Source organism: Lissotriton helveticus, chromosome 11 (genome assembly GCF_964261635.1).
Source record: "Lissotriton helveticus chromosome 11, aLisHel1.1, whole genome shotgun sequence".
NCBI classification, from domain to species: Eukaryota; Metazoa; Chordata; class Amphibia; order Caudata; family Salamandridae; genus Lissotriton; species Lissotriton helveticus.
This window is the reverse complement of record NC_136072.1, coordinates 604,122,013-604,142,863: the sequence shown is the minus strand read 5'-3', so window position 1 is coordinate 604,142,863 and position 20,851 is coordinate 604,122,013. Positions and strand designations below refer to the sequence as shown.

The following is a 20,851-nucleotide window of genomic DNA, read 5'->3' as shown; positions in this document are numbered from 1 at the left end:
ATTTCTCCGCATTGGAAAGCCTTTCGCAAAGGTTGTTTGGTCATCTTTCAATTGTTTAGGGCTGTGTTTGGGTGTTAAACCTTTATTAATATGATGAAATATTTGCCCAAGCAGTGTTACAATGTGCAAAATATCAAAATAGTGAAGTAATACTATCATAAAATCTGCAGCATTTTGCCTCATAATTTGCTTTTTTCATGTCGCATAATTTAGTCAACCCTGCCACATAATGTAGTCCTCCCCTGCCGCCTAAGTCATGCTAGACCAGGAAAAGGGTAAGGTTTAAGGCCAGCTGTGATGGAGCGTTGTGCAGATACAATGACCAGGTTGGTCCCAGTCAAAGAGTTACCTTCGGGCTTAGAATCATTTATGAAGAAAAGGTTTTTAGGTCCCGTAGGCGTTAGCCGCGCGAAGCACGGTCTCGCCAGAGACCCTATTGTCAGCGAGTCTTCGTTCCAGGAGAGGAGACAGGAGCTGGCCGTGCGCTCGGAATTGAGCGGGCCACGCGCACATGAACGTGCTCGCTGTGGCCAGCTCCTGTCTCCTCTCCTGGAAAGCTGTACCACACAGCCACACCTCCCCTTGCTTACGCATGCGCAAAAACAGAGACACACACACGAGCACACCTACAGACACGCACGCACACACACATACAGAGACCCCCGCCCACCCCCCGCCGCACACACACAGAGACACACGCACGAGCGCACCTACACACACGCACACACACATACAGAGACCCCCCGCCGCACACACGAGCGTGTACACACACACACACACACATGCGCACCCCCGCTCCCCCCCACAAGTAAGGCCCATTTACCGACACTCCGGACTTCAGCCGCCACCGCGGGGCTCTCCCTCGGGCATGGGAGCCCCGCGTCACCAGCACTGCTTCTCTCCGTGGCACTCTGTGGGCGCGTGCGTGGGCTTCCGAAGACAGAAGTCCCGCCCCGCGGAAGGTTTCGGTTTCGCTGTGGTTTGCTCTGCGAATCACAGGGCTCGCACATCCTGTAGATGTTCTTTCGAGCTGCCTGGTGGGCGGAGGGCTGCCTTCCTGCCGGGGTCTGGGTGGTTGTCCGCCCGTCCGCCAAGATGCTGCAGACGGTCCAGGACTGGTTCTGGTGGGACCGGCTCTGGCTGCCCGCTAACTACACCTGGGCCGACTTGGAAGACGATGACGAACTGGTGCTGTCCAAGGCCTCGCACTTTTATATCACCATGCCCGGTGCGCTGCTCTTCATGGTCGTCAGATACTTCTTTGAGAGGTGAGGAAAAGCGCCGAGCGAGCGTGTTTGAGGGGAGTGGGCGAGGCTCGGGGATGCCTGCGTGGCCGTCGCGGGTATCTCGAGCTGTCTGTCCCACGTGGGGCGTGGAGTCTCGGTTTTAACTCTGCCTCCTGGTACTTGTAGTTCTGTTGAGAAACTCTTGTAAGTGTGCTGACATGACACCCATTCAGTGCCCGAGACCGCAGAGTCCCAGATCTAGCGTGAGTATGAAATAGAAACTGTGGGTCACGTAGTCCCTGAGATCTCGCACGTGTAATAAAGTATTTAGTGTCTGGTTTTTCTGTGACGTGTAATATCAGAGACCATAAGCACAGTGGCGCCCCGTGACTTAGAACCACTCACTCCCTACTACATTTAGAAAGCGGAGATGGACTCTGAGGCCGCAGTGTCAGTGGGTGTGTTTGTAAAGTACTGAGCCAGCAGCGGTAAGGCTAGAGGCCGGAATGGAAGGAGCAGAGGGGTGGCGCGGGGTCCGCGCTCCTCTCGGGGTGCCCTGCATACTTGAGTTAGTGCTGAGTAGAAGAGCCTCCGGCAGGAGGCAAAGCCAGGTGTGCGAGCAAAGAACAGTCCGGAAATGACAACCTACCCAGCCCACCCCCCTCAGTTACCCCGTGGATCCGTCTAACTTCGGGCCCAGCGTTTTCTTAAGTGTTTATTAAATTCCTCTGACTGTGGCGTGCTAACCTGTCTCGCCGTCAGTCCCAAAACAGCACTTATTTCTTGAAGTTGTATGTGTAGTGGTGTGCGCATGCGTAGCTTCATCGTGGCAGATATGAATTCGGTGCAGTTTAATCCTTTTGGAGTCTGACTCTGCCCTCCACCCCCGCCCAGACAGTTATAACCGAAACCGGTCCTAACCACCCCACCTTCTCACTGTACCCCCTAGGCGAGAGTAGTGCGATTTATAGCAGGTACACAGGCTTCCGTGACAGCCCTCTGCCCCCTCAGCAACTGTGAAAGTGTGCAGTGAGTGAACTCGAGTGTGCAACAGGTTGTAGAGGGAAGCACTCAGCAGGGGAGGAGGGGTGTGCCGATAGATGTCTGTATCCAAGATATTGTATTGCTCCAGTCGGGTGCTTTAGAAACTGATGATGGAGGAGTGACCCCCCAGGAGCTGACAGTCTAGGGTGTGTTGACAGATGTTGGGTGCTTGGTTGTGGAGTGCGAGGGCTCAGTCTGTGCTCCCGTGTGGGGAAGTTGTGCTCCCAGATATGAATCTGAAGCCCATGGGGTTTCTTTGGAGTGTTGTTGAACTTCCGGTGTGGTGATTTCAGAGGACTGAGGATTGGATCTGATGAGTGAATCAGTTGTATGGCATGTTGTTTTGTTTTTAACATATGAACGTATATGGTTGTCATGTACGTGGATGTACCAAAATGGCAGGGTTAGTGGAAGGGACACTGTACACCAATTGAACTCTATGACATCACATCACGTCACTTCAAGGCAGTGATATCTTAAGAAGTTGACCTAGACAAGAGCACATAATTGAATATAGGTAGGAACCCAATAAAACGTGCATGATTACGATAACGCCACAACAGTTAACCAACAGATACATGTCTCCTTTAGATACCACCTATATTTTAAATAGGGTGGCGGCGTCATATGCCAGGAGAGGCAACATTACTAATTCAGCTATTTGTTAAATGAGAAATTATGCGGTTTTTTTCAATAGGAGGATACATACAGTGTTACAAAATGCAGGTCATTGGGAACCAAATTTATTTATACCACAAACTTTCATGATTCACCACTGTCTACCTGAAAGAGAAATGCATTCATAAATTACAGTGAGATGCCACAAAAGAGAGATTTATAAAGCAATAGAAGCCATGTATTAATTAATTTGAATCATACGTTGAAGATTAACTGTTTTTGGATTAAGTAATGCATCATTTCTAATACATTTTAACCATGTGAAAGGCACCATCTCTTGAAAAGAGGAAGATTTAGTTCAAATGTATCCTTTTCATGTATACTGAAATACAGCAAGTTTGTGTTTTTACTTATTTCATTGTTTTTATTTACTTAGAAGGGAGTGTATCGGATAACTAAATGTATGCATTTTATATTGAACGTAGCTATGGTATGTGTATTTGCAAAGTGCACTATCACCCACGAGGGTATTCTGACGCTGACACTGTTTACATTCTGTTTCTGGTAGTCTGAGGTTTCGGGTCCCAAAGGCAATGCCAGGGTCACAACATTAAATCAGGTGTTGCAGCTGCTACCTCGGGCAACCCCCCCTATATGATGTTCATAATTATTGCGATTGTGAACTTATGGTAAAAACTAAACCAACGGGGGGCGTGGCTTAGCGGGCGATCATGGCGGACGTGGCTTGCTAGAGCTCCCGCCGGCCCGACACTTATCCTGGCATTATCCTGGTCCCTGAACCCTACGGAGTGTGCCACGACCGAGGAGACCTGAGCGGACATCGCTGGGAGCCGTCCGGTGCCTGACACGAAGCGCGGAGTCCATCTGGCGCGAAGAGGCGAGTGGGTGAAGCGAGCGGCCTGGTGCCCGCCGGACAGGCCGGGGCCTCAATTTTGGCGTGCCCGGGCCGGACCCGGGGCGGACGGCGCTGTTTCCAGACGGCGCTCCAGGGCTACCCACTACCGACGGCCCATTGAGGAGTGCCATATCTCCCCCCACACTGCCAGCGGTGGGGGCCCGTGCCTCTGTGGGTGCCCTGGTGGAGCTGCGGCCTTCCTGCTTCGGCGGAGCCGGGGCCTCGAGTTTGGCGACCCCCGCGCCTCGTGGACCCTTTGATCCTGGGACCCTCCGCTGTTGGCGCCTGCAGCGCCCTACATCCTTTGGCGCATTCTGCTGCCGGCGGACACGGCGCTCTTCACGGCGGCCGACCGCGGTGCCGGGCCGTCGGTGCGCGCTGCACCCTCCGCCCTCGTGGACTGAGTCGGGCGGGGGCGGCCAGTGCCCGTGACGAGCCGGGGGTGCCGGTGAGATCGGTGTGGCCCGGGCGCCGGCCCGCTGTGGGGACCGCCAAACTGCACGGGAGCAAGTGCAGGACATTGTGCCCCAGTGGACATAGGGGCTCGCTGGTCCCACTGGCATAGATCGGAGGAGTCGGACACCTGGGGAGAGGCTTCCATGCGCTGGGATCTGGCGAGGCTGCACGACTTGAGTCCCTCCCTGTGACCGACGGCTCGGCGACGGCGAGATCCTGAGTGGACTGGTGTGCTTCGGCCGCCCCGGCTGGGGCCTGAGTGGGGGACCCTCGAGCGGTGCGACCCCCCTACAGGTGCGTGCTACTGGTGGGTCGCCTCTGCCGCCGCCGCCATGACCAGGGGCACGGCCGCCACAAAGTCTGGGCCAATCGACAAATTTACCGGCCCCGGTGGAAGTGCTGGAGCGGCTAGTGGGGGTCAGAGTACTGGACCAGACAACGCGGCGCTGCTGACAGCCTTCAATCAGTCCCGTGATATGTTAGATGCGAAGATTGGAGCGGTGGGAACCGATGTGATGCTTCTGCGCCAGGACCTCCGCAACGCAGTCGCTCGCATAACGGAGACGGAGACCAGGGTCACGACAGTTGAGGGGGATGTTGGCGTCCTTAAGAAGAAGATTGCCGACATGGAACAGACTCAACGAGGCCTGGCACTGCGGGTGGAAGATGCCGAGGGGCGGGCGCGACGGAACAACCTGCGCTTTGTTGGCTTTCCGGAGGATTGTGAGAAAGGGCCCATGGATGTCTTCCTGTCTCGGTGGCTGGAGAGCTGGCTGCCCCCGGACGCCCTGTCGAGCTGCTTTGTGGTGGAGCGCGCGCATCGCACCTTGACGCAGAAACCGCCAGTTGGGGAGCGACCTCGCCCGATCATTGCAAGGCTCCTTAACTTTCACGACAGGGATGTCATCCTCCGGGAAGCGCGGCTCAAGGACACGCTGCTCTATGACAACCACAAGATTATGATATTCCCTGATTACACCAAACTGGTCCACCAGCAGAGGCATTCCTTTCTGGAGGCGAAGGCCAAGTTGCGAGGTCTCAAGATCCAGTATTCGCTACTATATCCGGCTCGCCTCAGGGTGGTCTTCAACTCAAAGACTCTCTTCTTCGATACACCAGAGGCCGTCTTCACTTGGACTGATGAAACTGTCAGGATTCGCCCGCACGTCCAGCCGGGGTTGCACTCCGGGTCGCCACGTGGCTCCTCGACGGACCGGAGCGACCCGCCTGCCAAGGGGAAACGCCATCGCAAATCCCGCTCCCGACGGAGGTCCCTGTCCCGGGATCCCTTGCTGGGGGACACACAACCTGACACAGAATAGCCTGGCGAAGACTCAGGATTGTCGCAGGCCAGGGCTACCTGCTGGCGGCCTCTCGTCGATGTCTCTACCCCGTGGCTGCTGAACTCTGGCCGATGGAGCAGCCGTTGACTGGTGCAGTATTGACTCCTTTCCTGGTGGGGGTGTGGACGCTTGCGGTCCGACACCCCTTGGTTTGTGGTGCCTTACTACTGATGTTGCTGTTTCCCTGGAGTGGGTTCGGGGTGCACTTTATGGGCTGCCTCCTCCGGATGGGGTTGGGGGGTGGTTCTGGGAGTGTGCCTGGTTAGGGTTTTAAAGGGAGTCTAGTTGGGATCCATTGGTATGACTGGCTTTAGACGCTGTGTTTTGGGTCTGAAGTACCGTATACCGCGACAGATGCTTCATTGTTTATTGAGGTATTGGGGTGGGGGAGGGGGGCTCTGGGGTGTTAGGTTGTTGGGGGGTTGGGTTGGGACTAGTGGGGTAGCGGGGGTTGGGAATGTGTTCTGTGGGATGCACGTGTTTCGTATGCGGTCGGCGGCTGGTGGGCTGGGAGTTTGGGTTGGGTTGCGGGGATTGTGGACACGGACCCATTGGGACAATGGCTGACGCCCCACGACTTGTGCCTTCTACTGCTCTCATGCGTGTACTGAGTTGGAATGTCCGGGGGCTCCTGGACAAGATCAAACGGGGGGCTGTGCTCCGCTGGGCAAAAAGGGACCTGGCTGACGTGCTCCTCCTCCAGGAAACGCACATGCTGGGTACGAAGGCTCTGAGCCTACAGAGGTTTGGCTTCCACCAGGTGTTTCATGCGGGGTTTGCCAGGGGCTCGAGGGGGGTAGCCATCCTGGTTCATAAACGACTGGCTTATACCCATGAGCGTCAGTGGCTTGATCCGCAGGGCCGGTTTGTGTTTGTGCAAGGGAAGATTGGTGTGGAGCCCGTAATCCTTGGTAGTGTGTATGCCCCTCCCCCGCTGCAGTGGGCCCTTGCGGAGCGACTGTTTACCCTGTGGGCCGAACTTCCCCGTTCTCTGGCGGTAATTGGTGGCGACTGGAACGACGTGTTGGATGTGGCTCTGGACAGGCAGAGGAGGCAGGGGGTCGCGGCTGCGGCCTCGCCTACGAAGCTGAGTGCAATGATTGATGGCCTTGGATGGGTGGATGTGTGGAGACACCTTCATGCAGAGAGACGAGAATACACCTATGTGTCTGCTGTGCATGGCTCCCTTTCACGCTTAGACTGTGTATTTGTACCGGGGACTTTCCTTGATAGAGTAAAGGGGGCGGCGATCCGACCTCGCGGGCTGTCCGACCACTCCCCGGTGGCGGTTCAAATTGACCTTTGCAAGGCGCGCCAACCATTCAGGTGGCGGATGTCTACATGGCACCTGCAGCAACCGGGCTACTCTCGGCACTTGCGCGGCGCGATTGCCCACTACTGGCGGGACAATCTGACGGAGGAAGTTGATGCAGTGACAGTGTGGGAAGCCATGAAACCCGCCATGAGGGCTGTCGATATTGCCTGGTGCGCATCTGCCCGCCGGACCCGACAGGAAAGTATCGCCACTGCGGCGGAGAGTGTGGAAAGGCGTGAGGCACGACACAGGGAGGCGGCCGATGATATGACGTTGCGGCTGCTGTTACAGGCACAACGGTCTTACTCCTCGGTCTTGTTAGACGAGGCCCGCCAAGCGTGGCTGGCTACGCGTAGTAGGGTGTACCAGTGGGGCGACAAGTCCTGCACCATGCTCCACCGGTTGTGTCAGCAGACTTTTCAGCCACTCACTTTACCGGGGCTGGTCGACGGCGCGGGGGTGGCAATAACAGACCCCTCGATCCTTGCTGCGAGCTTCGCGCGCTACTACGAGCGTCAGTATGCCCCCCGTGAGAGCCTCTCCCCCGATGGCATTGCGGCTTACCTCGCGGCGGTTCGCCCGCAGGCGGTACCTGACGAGGTCCGCGATGCCCTGGATCTCCCCCTGACAGCGGAGGAATTGGGTGACGCGCTGGGTCAACTCAATACGGGTAAAGCACCTGGGCCTAGTGGGTTCCCCAGTGAATTTTACCGGAAATTCCACCTGCAGCTTGGGCCGCATTACAGGCGGGCTCTGGAACTGGCTCGGGAGCGGGGTAGCCTTCCCCCGGACTGGCGCCACGCCGAGATTGTGGTGTTTCAAAAGCCGGGCAGGCCCCCCGAGCGCCGCGAGTCCTACCGACCCATCTCCCTTATTAATTTTGAAGCCAAACTCCTGGCCAAGGCGCTTGCGAATCGCCTGCTTCCCCACATATCGGCCCTTGTCCACCCGGATCAGGCGGGATTCATGCCGCACCGGGCGACGCGACACAACATTCGGCGGGCGCAGGCGGCGATTGACGCGATTGGGACGACTGGGGACCAGGCGGCGCTGTTGTTGGCTGACATAGATAGTGCCTTTGACTCGGTCAGCTGGGCCTACCTCCTTACCCTCCTGCCACTTCTGAACCTGGGTCCAGTTTTCGTCTCCTATGTAAAGCTACTCTATACCGGTGTCACCGCTTCTGTGCGCGTCTCTGGGGCAATTTCCGCGCGATTCCCCGTGGCCAGGGGCACTCGTCAGGGGTGCCCCCTCTCCCCGTACCTTTTCGCGCTGGCCATGGAACCCATGGCCGCCCGAGTGCGCCAGGACGCGCTTTACCGGGGCTTTGTGTGGGGGTCGGGCCACTCGGACCGCATTGCTCTATATGCGGACGACGTGCTCTTTTTCATGACCGATTTACACCGTACAGGACCCCGTGTTCTTGACATAATGCGGGAGTTCGGCCAGGCGTCGGGGCTCTTTCTTAACCCTCGCAAGTCTACCCTGTGGATTCTGGGGGGTGCCTCGGTGAGTTGCCAGTGGGCTGCGCCTCTTCAGGTGGCGGTCGACGGCATGAAGTACCTGGGCGTACACCTCTCGGCCTCGCCTGCTGTGGCATGGGATCGTAACATCCAGCCGGTGTGGGACAGGGTCCAGGTTGATGTTAAGACCTGGACGCGTATGCCCCTCAATATCTATGGCCGGTCGGCTATTTTCAAAATGGTGGCCCTGCCTCGGCTCCTCTACCAACTACAGAATCACCCGTATAAAATAGACCCGCAGTGGTTCCGTGGTGTCAACTCGGTGCTGGGCAGATTTCTGTGGGCCGGGGGTGCCTCTAGGGTGGCACTGCGTACCTGCTTCCTCTCTACCTACTGTGGCGGCTTGGCGTCCGCTGATCTGCTATCGTATTACCAGGCCTCCCATCTTCTAGTGCTCAACGAGTGGTGGTATGGGGATCGTAGCGATCCGGCCTATGCACTGGAGCATTCCTTGATGGGCGGTGCCACTCTCCACACTCTGCTGTACTCGGCCAGGCGGAGGAGGGCCTTGCCAAGGGTCACTCAGGTGGTCTTCGCGGTCTGGCGGCAGGCTCTGCGCCGCATGGGGTGGTGGGGCAGGCTGACGGCCGAGACGCCACTGTGGCATAACGGTCTACTACCAGAGCTGGCCTCCTTGTCCGGGTTCGGCGGCTGGGACGCGATCGGGATTTCGTCCCTCGGTAATGTCCTCAACGGAACCACGCTTAAGTCCTTTCAGGACCTTAGCTCCGAGTATAATTTGTCCAGGTCCCAATTCTTTCGCTATCTTCAGCTCCGGCATGCCCTTGGCCCCAGCCTAGTGGGGTTGGAACAGCTCCCCGACTTTAGTCCCATTGAGGCTAAATTGTTTATGGGCGACCTGGGCGACAAGAAAGTCTCTCAGATATACCGATCCCTGGTCGTCGGCTGCTCCCCCTCCCTTTCGACCTTGAAGGCCTCCTGGGAGAGTGATGTTGGCCCCTTGGATGAGGACGATTGGCGGGAGGCCCTCGAATCTCCTCGGTGTGCAGCTATAGCCGTCCGTCTTCGGTTCATTCAATTTAAATACCTCCATAGGGCCTATTATACTAGGGAGCGGCTGTGGCGTGCGGGCCTCATAGCTACCCCTGAGTGTCTGAGGTGTGGTGCTGAGAGGAGGACACTTTTCCATACCGTGTGGTCCTGTGAGAGGCTGACCCGATTCTGGGCGGGTGTGTGGGACTGCCTGTCGGAAGTGCTGGGGTGGGATGTTCCCCGTACCCCTAGGCTGGGTCTCCTTCATATTCTGGAAAATGTTGGGGGTAACATTTACAAGCGCCACCTACTGCTGTTGGGGCTCGTGGTGGCTAAGCGTGACCTGGCCCAAGCATGGAAGTGCGAACGTGCCCCCCCCCTGAGTGCGTGGAAGGCAGGGTTGGACTACCTGATGGGTTTAGAATTACCCGTGTTTGAGGCCAGGGGGTGCCCCCGGAAACACTATAAGATCTGGAAGCGGTGGGCGGACTACAGGGATCTGGACCTCGATCCCCCAGCTGACATTGATGATGTGCTGGCCCTTGATGCGGACCCCGGGCCCTAGGCTACTAGCCAACTCTGACATTGCTTCCGTCTCCTGTTGCTGACTAGCGATCACGTGCACTGGGTTAGGGTGGGATAAGGGGTGGGTAGTCGGAAGGGGAGTTGGGGGATGCTGTTGGGAATGGGTGGGCTGGGGGGGTTTAGGGGCGTGCCCCTTTTGTTTCCATAAAAATCTGAGTTCATTGCCATGCCTTTCTCTGTCTGTGTTGTTGACAGTCTCCTCCTGACTGTGGAGGGCTGTCCTGACTCTTGATTGAACTCTTAATAAACACGGTTTTGAAAAAAAAAAACGAAACCAACCAACCCCTAACACTGAAGCACCACTTCGAGAAATCCAGCAGAATAATCAGTTTCATTATCTCGAACTCCCTACAGTACATGCTCGCTGCACCACTGGATTTGTGTCTATGAACTATGAGTCGGGCAGCCTAGTACAGCGTGCAATAGTTGCCCTTCATTCCTTGCCATCACACTGGACATGATGAACTGTGTTTTGTAATCATGACCTCTACCCATGACTGACCATTCGCACACAACCGCCCCCCTACTCAATCTGTTCTCAGGTCTGGACCTGACACCATGGGTTCCTATCTCGTATCTTTGTCTCCTTCACTTGCCTGACTCCGTGGTGCCTTAAAATGCACCTTCGCACGCTTGTCCTGTCATCTTGCACCTGCTAGCCTGTAAGCATCAATCCGTTTCTGCTTTCCTCATCTCCTTTCATTTACAGCCAATGGCCTATGGATGTGAATCCTCTCTCTGTTTGACCATTCACCCTTTTTTCTGCCATCATGGTTTATATTCATTCAGTGGCCCTGGCTGCTTGACCCTCCCAAAGACGATGTCCCCTCCTCTGTCAATGCAGAAAGCACGCAAGCCATGTTTTGGTATAGACATTTATTAAACCAGGTTAACTTCACCTCAGACAGGTAGCAGTAATGTCTGTCATCTGGAGACAGAATGATGCGTCCATATTATAATGAAACAAGCACTTAGACCACCCTTCATGATTCATGTTTTCTGCGTTATTTGTATGGACCTTTGTTTCCAGTCCGAGGTAGTAAGGTGTGCTCTTTATTAATTTCTGTGCGGCTTGCAGGTCCTATTATTTTTTAAATCTTTGTGTTTCTCTTTAAAAAAAAAAAAAGACGACATCTAACTCCATATCCCTTCGCCTCGTCCCGTGCTGTGTGCTGCTGTTCACCTCTGCATTTGGTTTTACACCCCCCCAACCCCCATCACACCATCACTGCTGCATGATTCTTTTCTTCAGGGGACCTCTCGGCCACCACCTTCCTGCCTATTGCACTGTTAACGGTCCGCATCCACTGCGCCTCGTTGATATTAGGATTATTTCACATTTACAAATTCAGGACTTTTTTTATCCTTGCCGACTTTGTTTAGTTTGAAAAAAAATTCATGCAACACATTGTCATATACAATGCCAATAACTCAAACTTTAATGCTGCGAGACCTATTGCATTGCAAATGCTTGTTTGTCTATGATTCGTCCTGGGGCAAACTGCATCTAAAGTGAGGCTTGATGACAGTGGGAAGAGTTACCTTCATACTTAGAAACATTTATGAAGAAAAAGTAATTGTCAATGAGTTGTCGTGGGCCAATCTGTTAGCTGTATCCAAAGTGGGGCTCAACGACAGTCTGTTGCTGAAGCACTAGGGCCTGGTGCGATCGTCGATGATGGCAGAAAAAGCTCAGAGCAGGGGGACTCCAATGTTCGTACCCAGGAAAGCTTTGATATTGATAGGATGCTCATCCGTGTCGGTCCTCGAGAAGCCCTCTGCATTCAAACTAAAACTTTTCTGGAAGTCTGATTTCCTTCAGCCGGACAAACAAGCAAGCTAAGACCGATCGAAGATTCAAAGTCTGAGGCTTTGACTGTGATCCTGATCTCCATCGGTTCTCCAGGCAGAAAGTTGGCTAAAAGTTTCTAAGACCAAGCTTTTGCAGATTAGGCACTCTAACACTAGCCAAGAGTTCCAGGATCTCAGGAACAGCACTTTGAGGTCAAGACTCACTCCGACAGAGGCCATCAGCATGTCCAGAGCAGATCCAGGTAAAGCGGGTCAACTTGGTATTTTCAGGAAAATGGTCTTCTAGCGGTGTTTGGGTGTCTGTAGCATACAGGAGGTCAGCCAACTGAGCCTTTCAAGTTCACTTCTTTATCTTGGAGTGGGAGCAGGTTCAGCCTTTATGGTTCTCCTTACAAGCATAAATAGCAGGTGCAGTCCTTCTGTCTTCTACAGGTACAGCAGTGTTCTTAAGAAACAGCCCGGGGTGACACATTTATACCTGGCACTAGCCTGTGGGTGGAACTCACTCCTGCTGGTGCCCCTCTGATCAGTAGTGAAAACGTTCCCAGGGGTAAGCCTACCCACTTTTGCAGCAGTTCCTGTGAGCCCTATTGCAAACAACCCCACAGTGCCGCTCTCTGCCTAAAACCAGGATGGCATCAACGTTCTTACCCTGTGCAGAACTCATGTGCCCGCCCTAGAGGGGTGGCCAGGGAAATGAGCAATCCTTCCCCTGTGGTCACCTAAAATGGTTCTGGGAACAGCCCCTCTCCCACTGGGATTGGTGCCTATCTGGCTAGAAGGACAATTGAGGGGGTAGGCACAGTTGTGAGCTGCATCTGCCTGTGACAAGGCAGACCCCTTTGCAGAAAATTAAGGGGCATATGTACGAAGAAGTGGCGGAGTGAGGTGTTAGCCGTCATGGCTTAACGCCTTACTCTGCCACTTCTAAAATGCAAGGCTGCATCATATTTACAATGATATGGTGCAGCCTTGCATTTCCCCCTGCGCTGGCGCTACACTTAGCAGTGTAGCGCCAACGCAGGCACCCTTGCACCTATCCCTTCCTGCACATAAACAATCCTAAAATGCCATTTTGTCACTTTTATATGTGCTGCTTCATGCAGCACACATGAAAGTCACAACATGGCATTTGTTTCACAGATTGTTTATGTACAGGAAAGGGACACCTTCCTGTACATAAACAATCCATGGCAGTTTGCTTTTCCCATGTGTGCTGCACAAGGCATCACACATGGAAAAAGCAAAAATGAGGAGAATTAATGCATTTCTCCTTGTCTTCGTTTTGGCGCTGCCTCCTATGTATGCTGCCCTTGTACATAGGGGGCAGTGTCAAAATCAATGGGTGTTGCGATGGAACACCCACCACAACACCCACTGCCCACCCCTTTCACGCTAACCAGAGCGTGAAAGAGGTCTTTATTTACTAAGCAGTATTAAGCCACATCAAGTGGCTTAATGCTGCCTTGTAAATAAGGCTAAGCCCCTATCGCCACCACAACGTCAGAAAAAGTGACATTGTGGTGGTGATAGGGGCTTGTACACATGCCTCTAAGTTCCTGGGTACTGCCCACATGGTCATTCTGTCAGAGGAAAAGAACACCTCCTCACAGCCAAGCCCGTCGTCTCATCTCTATGAGCCAATTCACACCAAATCAAGGAGGTATTCAGCTCCCGGGTGATAGTTGGATTTTCAGGCAAATAGGCTTTTAGAGGCTTTAGACAGGATAAATAAAACTTTTTAAAAGTACATTTTGTGAAATGTTTGTTATAGATCTGATTTTACCAATGTTTTAGTTTGGAATAAGTATTTTAAAAAGTGAAAGAGCAAACTTCTTATTACATTTCTAGGCAGAGATAACTTTATTAACTTCAATAAAGTATCATAATACTTCCCTATGTAGCAACTAACCTTGTTACAGTGAAAATAGCTTTCAGGGCATTGTCACTGTAAAGACGTGTTTAACATTAAACATTTGCATGTCCCACTTTTAAATATAATGCACTCTGCCTTATGGGCATTTTAGGCCTACGTAGGAGTGACTTATTAATATTCAAAAGGAGTCTTTAGGCCTGTCAAAAGGGTTATTTTGAAAGGTTGAATTTGCAATTTAAACCTGCAAAGTAACTGGTGGCAGGCCTGCAGTCATGTTTGTATTGTCACTTAAGTGGTGAGATATGTGCTGCAGTGCACTCGTGACATTTAAGTTAAAGGCCCTGAGAATACTTTGTACCATATAATAGGGACTGTTCGGTAAGTTAAATATGCCCATTAGGAATGTAGTCAATTTCAACATATTTTAGGGGTCAGAGCACATGCACTGGGGCCTGGTTAGCAGAGCCCCAGTGCACAAGTTGAAAAAAACAGTAGCATCAATCCAAACAAATTCAAAATGATGTTATCAGAGGCATTTTCCATCAATTGCCTATCGTCTTATGATCAGAAATATGGGGGGTCATTAGGATGGCGGGCGGACTTTGCCCGCCCGCCATCCTCACGGGGATTGGGACCGCCCGCCATAAAGGCGGGGGTCCCGTGGGGGGTATTAGGATGTGCCCGCCACTGTGGCGGGCGCATCCTGCATTTTTAGCATTGTGGCCGGGCGGTGCTATCAGCACCGCCCGCCACAATGCTAAAAATGCACTTATGCATTTGCATAAACAAAGTGGTAGGCACCGCGCGGTGCCTGCCTCTATGTTTATGCAAATGGTACCCCCGTGTGCACCCCCCACCTCTCCTTCACTCTGCGGGCCCGCAGGGGGCCCCCAAAGTGAAGACAGCATGCCTTTCTGTGGCGGCATCGCCGCCACGGAAAGTCATCTATTTTGGCCCATGTTAATATGGCTGGCGGTGTCTAATAGACACCGCCACCATATTAAACCTTTTCTGCCCCGGCCGCAAGGAGACCGGGGCGTAAAAGTGGCAGACGTTTTTTCCGTCCGCCGCGGTCCCCCCCGCCATAGTAATATGGCGGGGGGGAAATGGGTGGTAGGCGGGTATGGATGTCTGGAGGATCGCCACCGCCCGCATGGCGGTGGCGATACGCCAGGCATCCTAATGGGCCCCATAGTTTCTAAATTCGAAGTCAACATAAATGAGATATATAAGCTTCAAATTCTAATGTGGCAGCACTACATCCTATACAAGGACTAAAATACTAAATTCAACTGCACTGCATCCTAGGGTGCTACACACCTTTGGTCATCATCCACCCCTCCGCCGATTGCCTGTCTTTATCAAGGACTTTCAGCCATTTATGCAAAATGATTTCCAAATGTCTGTTTGTATTGTGTATTCCTCTGTATATTTTATTTAACCATACCAATAAAATGAAGTTAAAATGATTAAACACTTGTCAATTTAGAGGTGTATGATAGTAAGTGTATGGCTGTATGTATGCACGTGATTAAGCATGTGTGCATGTGTGTATATGTTCTTATGTGTCTCTGTGTCATCTGGTTGTCAGTAAATATCGGCTCCACATAAAAGGGGCTTCAACCCATAACTATAATTCCTCTGAGATCTTGTACCTTAATGCAAGATGATTAAACCCAGTGTGGGTGGTCAGGCCACGCCTTCACCTCATCATTACTTTTTGGAAAGCTAACACTTGCTCCTGAGTTCATAAATTGTCATATTAAGCCAGATTTCTTTGTTTTATGAGAGGAACATGCAATAGGGTCAGGATATTCATCCAGGTATTTTAGAATTTGTGGAATGAAGACCGCTATCTTTTTACTTCCACTTCGTACAACGCAATGGGAACAGGTCATTTATTTATCCCAGGTAACTTTCTTCCCTAATAAAAAATAATCTATACATTAATCAATTTTGTCAACAGACGCACGTTATCATAAAGCAAGAGCTACCCCACATGTTCAGAAAACATAACATGAGCAAGATGGCTCTTAGGGAAGTAACTTACATTTTTTCATGCGAATTGTGATTTTTTTATTAAATATGTTTTCTTTTTTTAAAGGCTTGAAACCAACTGTCATCCCGTGCAATCAAAAATGTAAAAGAAGTGGGACACTAGAAAGCAATTTCTGTTCGAGTAACTTTGGTAAGATAGTACACATTTTGACCATATTTTCAATTAATAGCTGTGAGATTTGCATAATTTGTCTGATCAAAGGCACCAATGTTGTAGTTAAACTTTTGTTTTACGCACTATTGTGTCTTTCATCTCTTTCTATGTTTCTGTCAGTGCTTAATTTGGGTCGGTGGTTTTTGGTATTCGGCACCCGCAGTAAGGTCCTCCTTACGATGGCAGTCAGACCGCCACCGTCAGTCTGTCGGTGGAGGTTCCACTGCCTTCGAATCCTGCTTGACCGCCTACCGCATTATGATGGCGGGCGGATGGAAAGCAGGCAGAGAGACCGACCGCCACACATCCGACGGGCTCAAGGAGCCCATTGGTGCGCCAGAGGGACTGCAATCCCTACAAAAGTGGCAGTGCCTGCTCAGGCAGGCACCGCGGTAGGGATTACAATGTTCCTTTCCGTCGGCTGTTTCATGGGGGTAAACCCGCCATGAAAAGGCAGTCACTTAATGGCCTGTAGCGGGCCCCCCTGGCCCTCCGATGTGGGCCCTGGGTGGCACCTATGGTGCCCCCTACATATCCCTGCACCATGTGGCAGGCACCGCATGGTGCCCACCACATAATTCAGCGTTTGCTGCAGCTCACAGCACAAGCCGTAATACAAAATATACAGGTAGCAACCACCTTCATGGCGGTCGCATCCTTATACCAATAGCGGGACCGCCAACAGCTAGTCAAGCGGTCCAGTTCCCGACAGCATGATGGTAGGACACTTGTCCGACCGCCATCATAATCAGGCCCTTAATTCCCAATACCGCTCTTATGATAGTCTGCCACATGGGGGCGCTGTTTCTCTAATTCTGAGTACAACATCAATTATTTAATTATTCAATATACATAAAAAATGAATAATCTCTGTGGCCTGCGCCGTTTTTATACATTTGGGTGGCCTGAAATTGTCTGAATTGTCACACTTGTAAAAGCATGGAGGCTAGTAGTTGTGTTGGTAGTATCACTGGCAGCATCGGTAGGGGCAATGGGTGGTGCAAGCTGAAGTGGCCTCCTGAGAAGGGTCCTAGCACTTATGTTTTTTTACAAATTAAGCACTTGTTTCAGTAGATCTTCGGGTTACTTTTAGAGGAAACTGGCGAATATGCGTCTCAGGCAAGCATGCTTTTGCCAGTTCAAACACATGACCCAATAGAAGGCGGTCTGTTACTAAATGAACGTGTCGATTCAACCTCTCGTCTGGCAGGTTTTCTGATTGGAAAAGTCTGTTTATATTTTGCTCAAAAAACATGTTTGTCAGATGTAAAGCATCCCACACACCTTCATAATTTGTTCAGGGTATGTTTTTCTAATAGCTGAAATAGTTCTCTAGCATACTTTTTTTTAAAAAAAGGGCGAAAAGCCCATTTTTGCACTGCTATTCCACAATCTAACATTAATTCAGTTTCGCGTTGGTATGATAGCCGAAATAGTCCTTCTGTCTTAAATATTGTTCACAAAACTATCTCCCCATTGGAGACAATAGAAAATATACACCCAAAGGGATAATATTTTTGCAAAGTATATTTAGGGCACAGTATTTATGTCAGAGTGTATTTCTAACACTATAGAATGCAGAAAAAACATCAATTCATTGCCAAGTTGCTATGTTACCTGCTAGCGTTGTCAGAATATTACCTGACGTAAAATTCATGTCCTAAATACTGTGTACAAAACTTTTGTCCCATTGGAGTTATTAGACAGTCTAAACCGAATGGGATGTAATTTTTGAACATGATATTTAGATCATGGTATTTGTCAAACAACATTTCTGACAATGGTATTCTGATATATACTTGTTGCTTTCAGAGCTTGGGTCTGGTCTGCAATTGAGAAATGTGGAATATGATTTGTGGTCTACCTTTTTTAAACCAAAATAACTAGCCTGCAAATTCCATCAAGGACAAGGAGCCTTCATTTTGGTAAATATACTGTATACTGCGGGTTTCCATTGATACAAAAAACAAGTAACTGTTTACAAGGTTTAATCTAAGCAAATAGGGAACGATTTAGGGCATGAGTGGTTAACCACTTGGAGGCACATCAAACGGTCTCACAATTTCCTATTAATGACATTCATCCATTCTAGTAAGGAAGGGTACTTACTGTAAGGCTCCCGCATTTGGGGTGCCCAGTTCTGGCCCACTGAACTGGGGCTCAAGCTGGGTCTCCCGCCGACCCCTGCGAAATCTGTAAAGAGCCTCGGCGTGACCATCGACGCCGAACTCTCCCTCCATTCTCAAATTGGCACCGTGATATCATCTTGCTCGTTCCAACTCCCAAAAATTCGTAAAGTCAGCCGCCTACTACCACCAGCTGCTCTGATCCAGGTAGTCATCTCCTTGGTACTCTCCCGCCTGGATTTTTCCAATTCCCTCTATCATGGACTCCCTAAATCACTACTCCACTGCCTCCAGGTAGTGCAGAACCAAGCAGCCCGCCTTATTTACAAAACTCCCAAATGGCAGTCGGCCAAACCCCTGCTGCACAAACTGCATTGGTTGCCTATAGAACAAAGGGCGGCCTTCAAACTGGGCTGCCTTTACGTTCAAAGCTCTCCACTGCACCAGCCCCGCTTTTCTTACTTCACTCATCAACCCATACCGCCCAAATCGCAATCTACGTTCAGCTCATCTTCACACGCTTGTCATACCCAAAACCAGAACCAATAAATTCGGCGGCCGTAGGTTTGCCCTCCTGGCCCCGAAATTTTGGAATCTTCTCCCCCTGATCATTAAATCCAGCAGCTCCCTTCTTCACTTCAGGAAGCTGCTTAAAACCCTCCTCTTCCCCCCACCCTGCTAATCCCGCATCTTCCAGCCTGTGTTTCACCTCTGTTCTATAGCGCCAGGAAACCCATGGTATCAGCGCGCTCTACAAATTTCATATAACATAACATAACATAACATAACAGCATAAACAAATCTCTATAACAAATCCCCTTTTAATGGCAAAGCTAAACCAGAAGCAAAAATGAGTAGAAACAATGGTATATTCGTTTTATGTTGTATAAGGAGGGTTTTGGATTGAGGCACCCACTTTCCTATCTACTGTTTATTAACAACATGCCCCAATGAAGTTCAGCTGTTTGAGTCAAATTGATATCTGACCTGGTGGACCTATTGTTGGTTTCTGTTCTCTACATGTCTGCTTACTACTGGAAAACTAAATTCAAATAGTGCAGCTACTTATATGTGTGTTTTGCTTCTTTGAGATATGGGTAAAAAAGGAGTCACAAAAATAGAGGCAATACCTCACAGGAGCAACGAAAAGGGTTTATATATACAGTTGCTACTGGGGCCTGGGCTTCATATCACTGGTATTATCTCTGTTACGATGCTGGTCTGGTTGTTATGTCATTGTGAAAGATGCTGTGTCTTCTGGTTACAAGAATGGAAAAGGGCCACTTGTTTTCTCCTATACTGATGTTCCTAGTCGGAGGTTGAGGGCGGGTTGTGGATAGTTTAAAAGAACTATGGGGCAGAGATTTCATTCTTTCACACAGCGCAACACAGCAAGACATCTTGAGGCATTGTGTGCATAAAAAGGAGAGAGCAGAAATGTGCCAAATCTAGCAAGCTATAGCACATTCCTGTCTCTGCCTGCACTGGCCACCAATCAGCAGCCTAGCGACAACACAGGCAGCCTTGCTCCATGGAGCGATCAAATAAATAAAGATATTTCTCCTAGTTGCGCCTCTACTGAAAAAGGTGTACAATTCTGGCACATTCCTAGGCCTCCCAATGTTAGTACATCTGGGAATGCCTCAGAATACATGCGTGGATACGTGGAGTCCCCATGCTCCCCATATGTAACACCCTCACCATGTAGAGTAAGCAAGACCGCAACTTAAGCTGCCTTGCGTTACTCCAGATTTACCAAGCCACACAGGGGCATCAAAAGGTGGCTTTCTGTGGCTTGGTGAATCTCATCTAGATTTTGCATCGCCTTTATGTTATTTTGCATGGCTCAGGGGCGACACAAAACTTTGAAGAATCTGCCCTATGTGGGTCCACTACCTAGTATCTGAACAGAACATGTTGTTGCAGGGTAGAAGTGTGTCAAAGGAGAATTTGTGTCTTTGTTTGGGTCTGCATCTCTGCACAGATTAAAAACATTTAGCATGTTGAAACCTTCATCAATTAGAGGTCAGCATTTTTCACAGCCTTTTTTGATTTTCAGCAATTTCTTGTCATACATTTTTTTGTAGTGTGTGACCTAGTCCTGGTCCTGAGGAGAACCCGAACAGATTTCAAGAGTTTCAAAACGCGTTGACCCAGCTAGTTGGATAAGACACTAAGTTGTATAGACTGCAAGCAGCCAACAAACATGGCAATCAGCCTGTTGTCCCATTCTCTCCCAACTAGGTTGTAATGGCAGGATTCACATTTTGACTAGTGTATAAATCTGATGACCACCATTCTTTTCAACTAGAAATGAAGGATAGGTCTGCCTATCAATTGTTATGTTTGTGTATTAACATGTTGTTCAGTTTGTATCCATTTTTGTGATTATGTATGTTTTTGAACCAGTGTTCTTTCATATACGATATGTTTGAAATGTCCATGACTCTTTTTTTCAAAGAAGCAAAGTAAAAATTGAAGGTGAATTATATCACTAAAACCACTGAATCCAATACGGTGGTCCTGTTTTTTGTAGTTTTCATATGAATTGTAGCACCCATACACTGTCTAGTTCTGTTATATATCATTGAGGCCTAGTATGGATGCTTTAAATGGCCCCAAACCCTCCTTGTTCATAGGTTCAAATATATAGCATACATGCCTGATTGACAGCTTTGTGTTGAGTACATGAAAATAAACCTTTATATGTAATTTACCTTTTCTACAACTGCATTTAAAAAAACTACATTTTGCCCAGCACATCTGCAGTCAGACAATACTACTTCTTTCAGTCACTTCACTGAGC

General features: G+C 50.4%; 1 protein-coding gene across 1 annotated transcript in view; it reads left to right on the top strand.

Annotated features, from left to right (window-relative positions):
* PCOLCE2 (procollagen C-endopeptidase enhancer 2) overlaps window positions 1-20,851 on the top strand; it is a 346,699-nt gene that overhangs the window by 306,186 nt on the left and 19,662 nt on the right. The window contains exon 7 of the mRNA XM_078665619.1: window positions 15,812-15,895. Within this exon, the coding sequence (XP_078521745.1) occupies window positions 15,812-15,895 (84 nt within the window). The remainder of the gene's footprint in view (window positions 1-15,811; window positions 15,896-20,851) is intronic.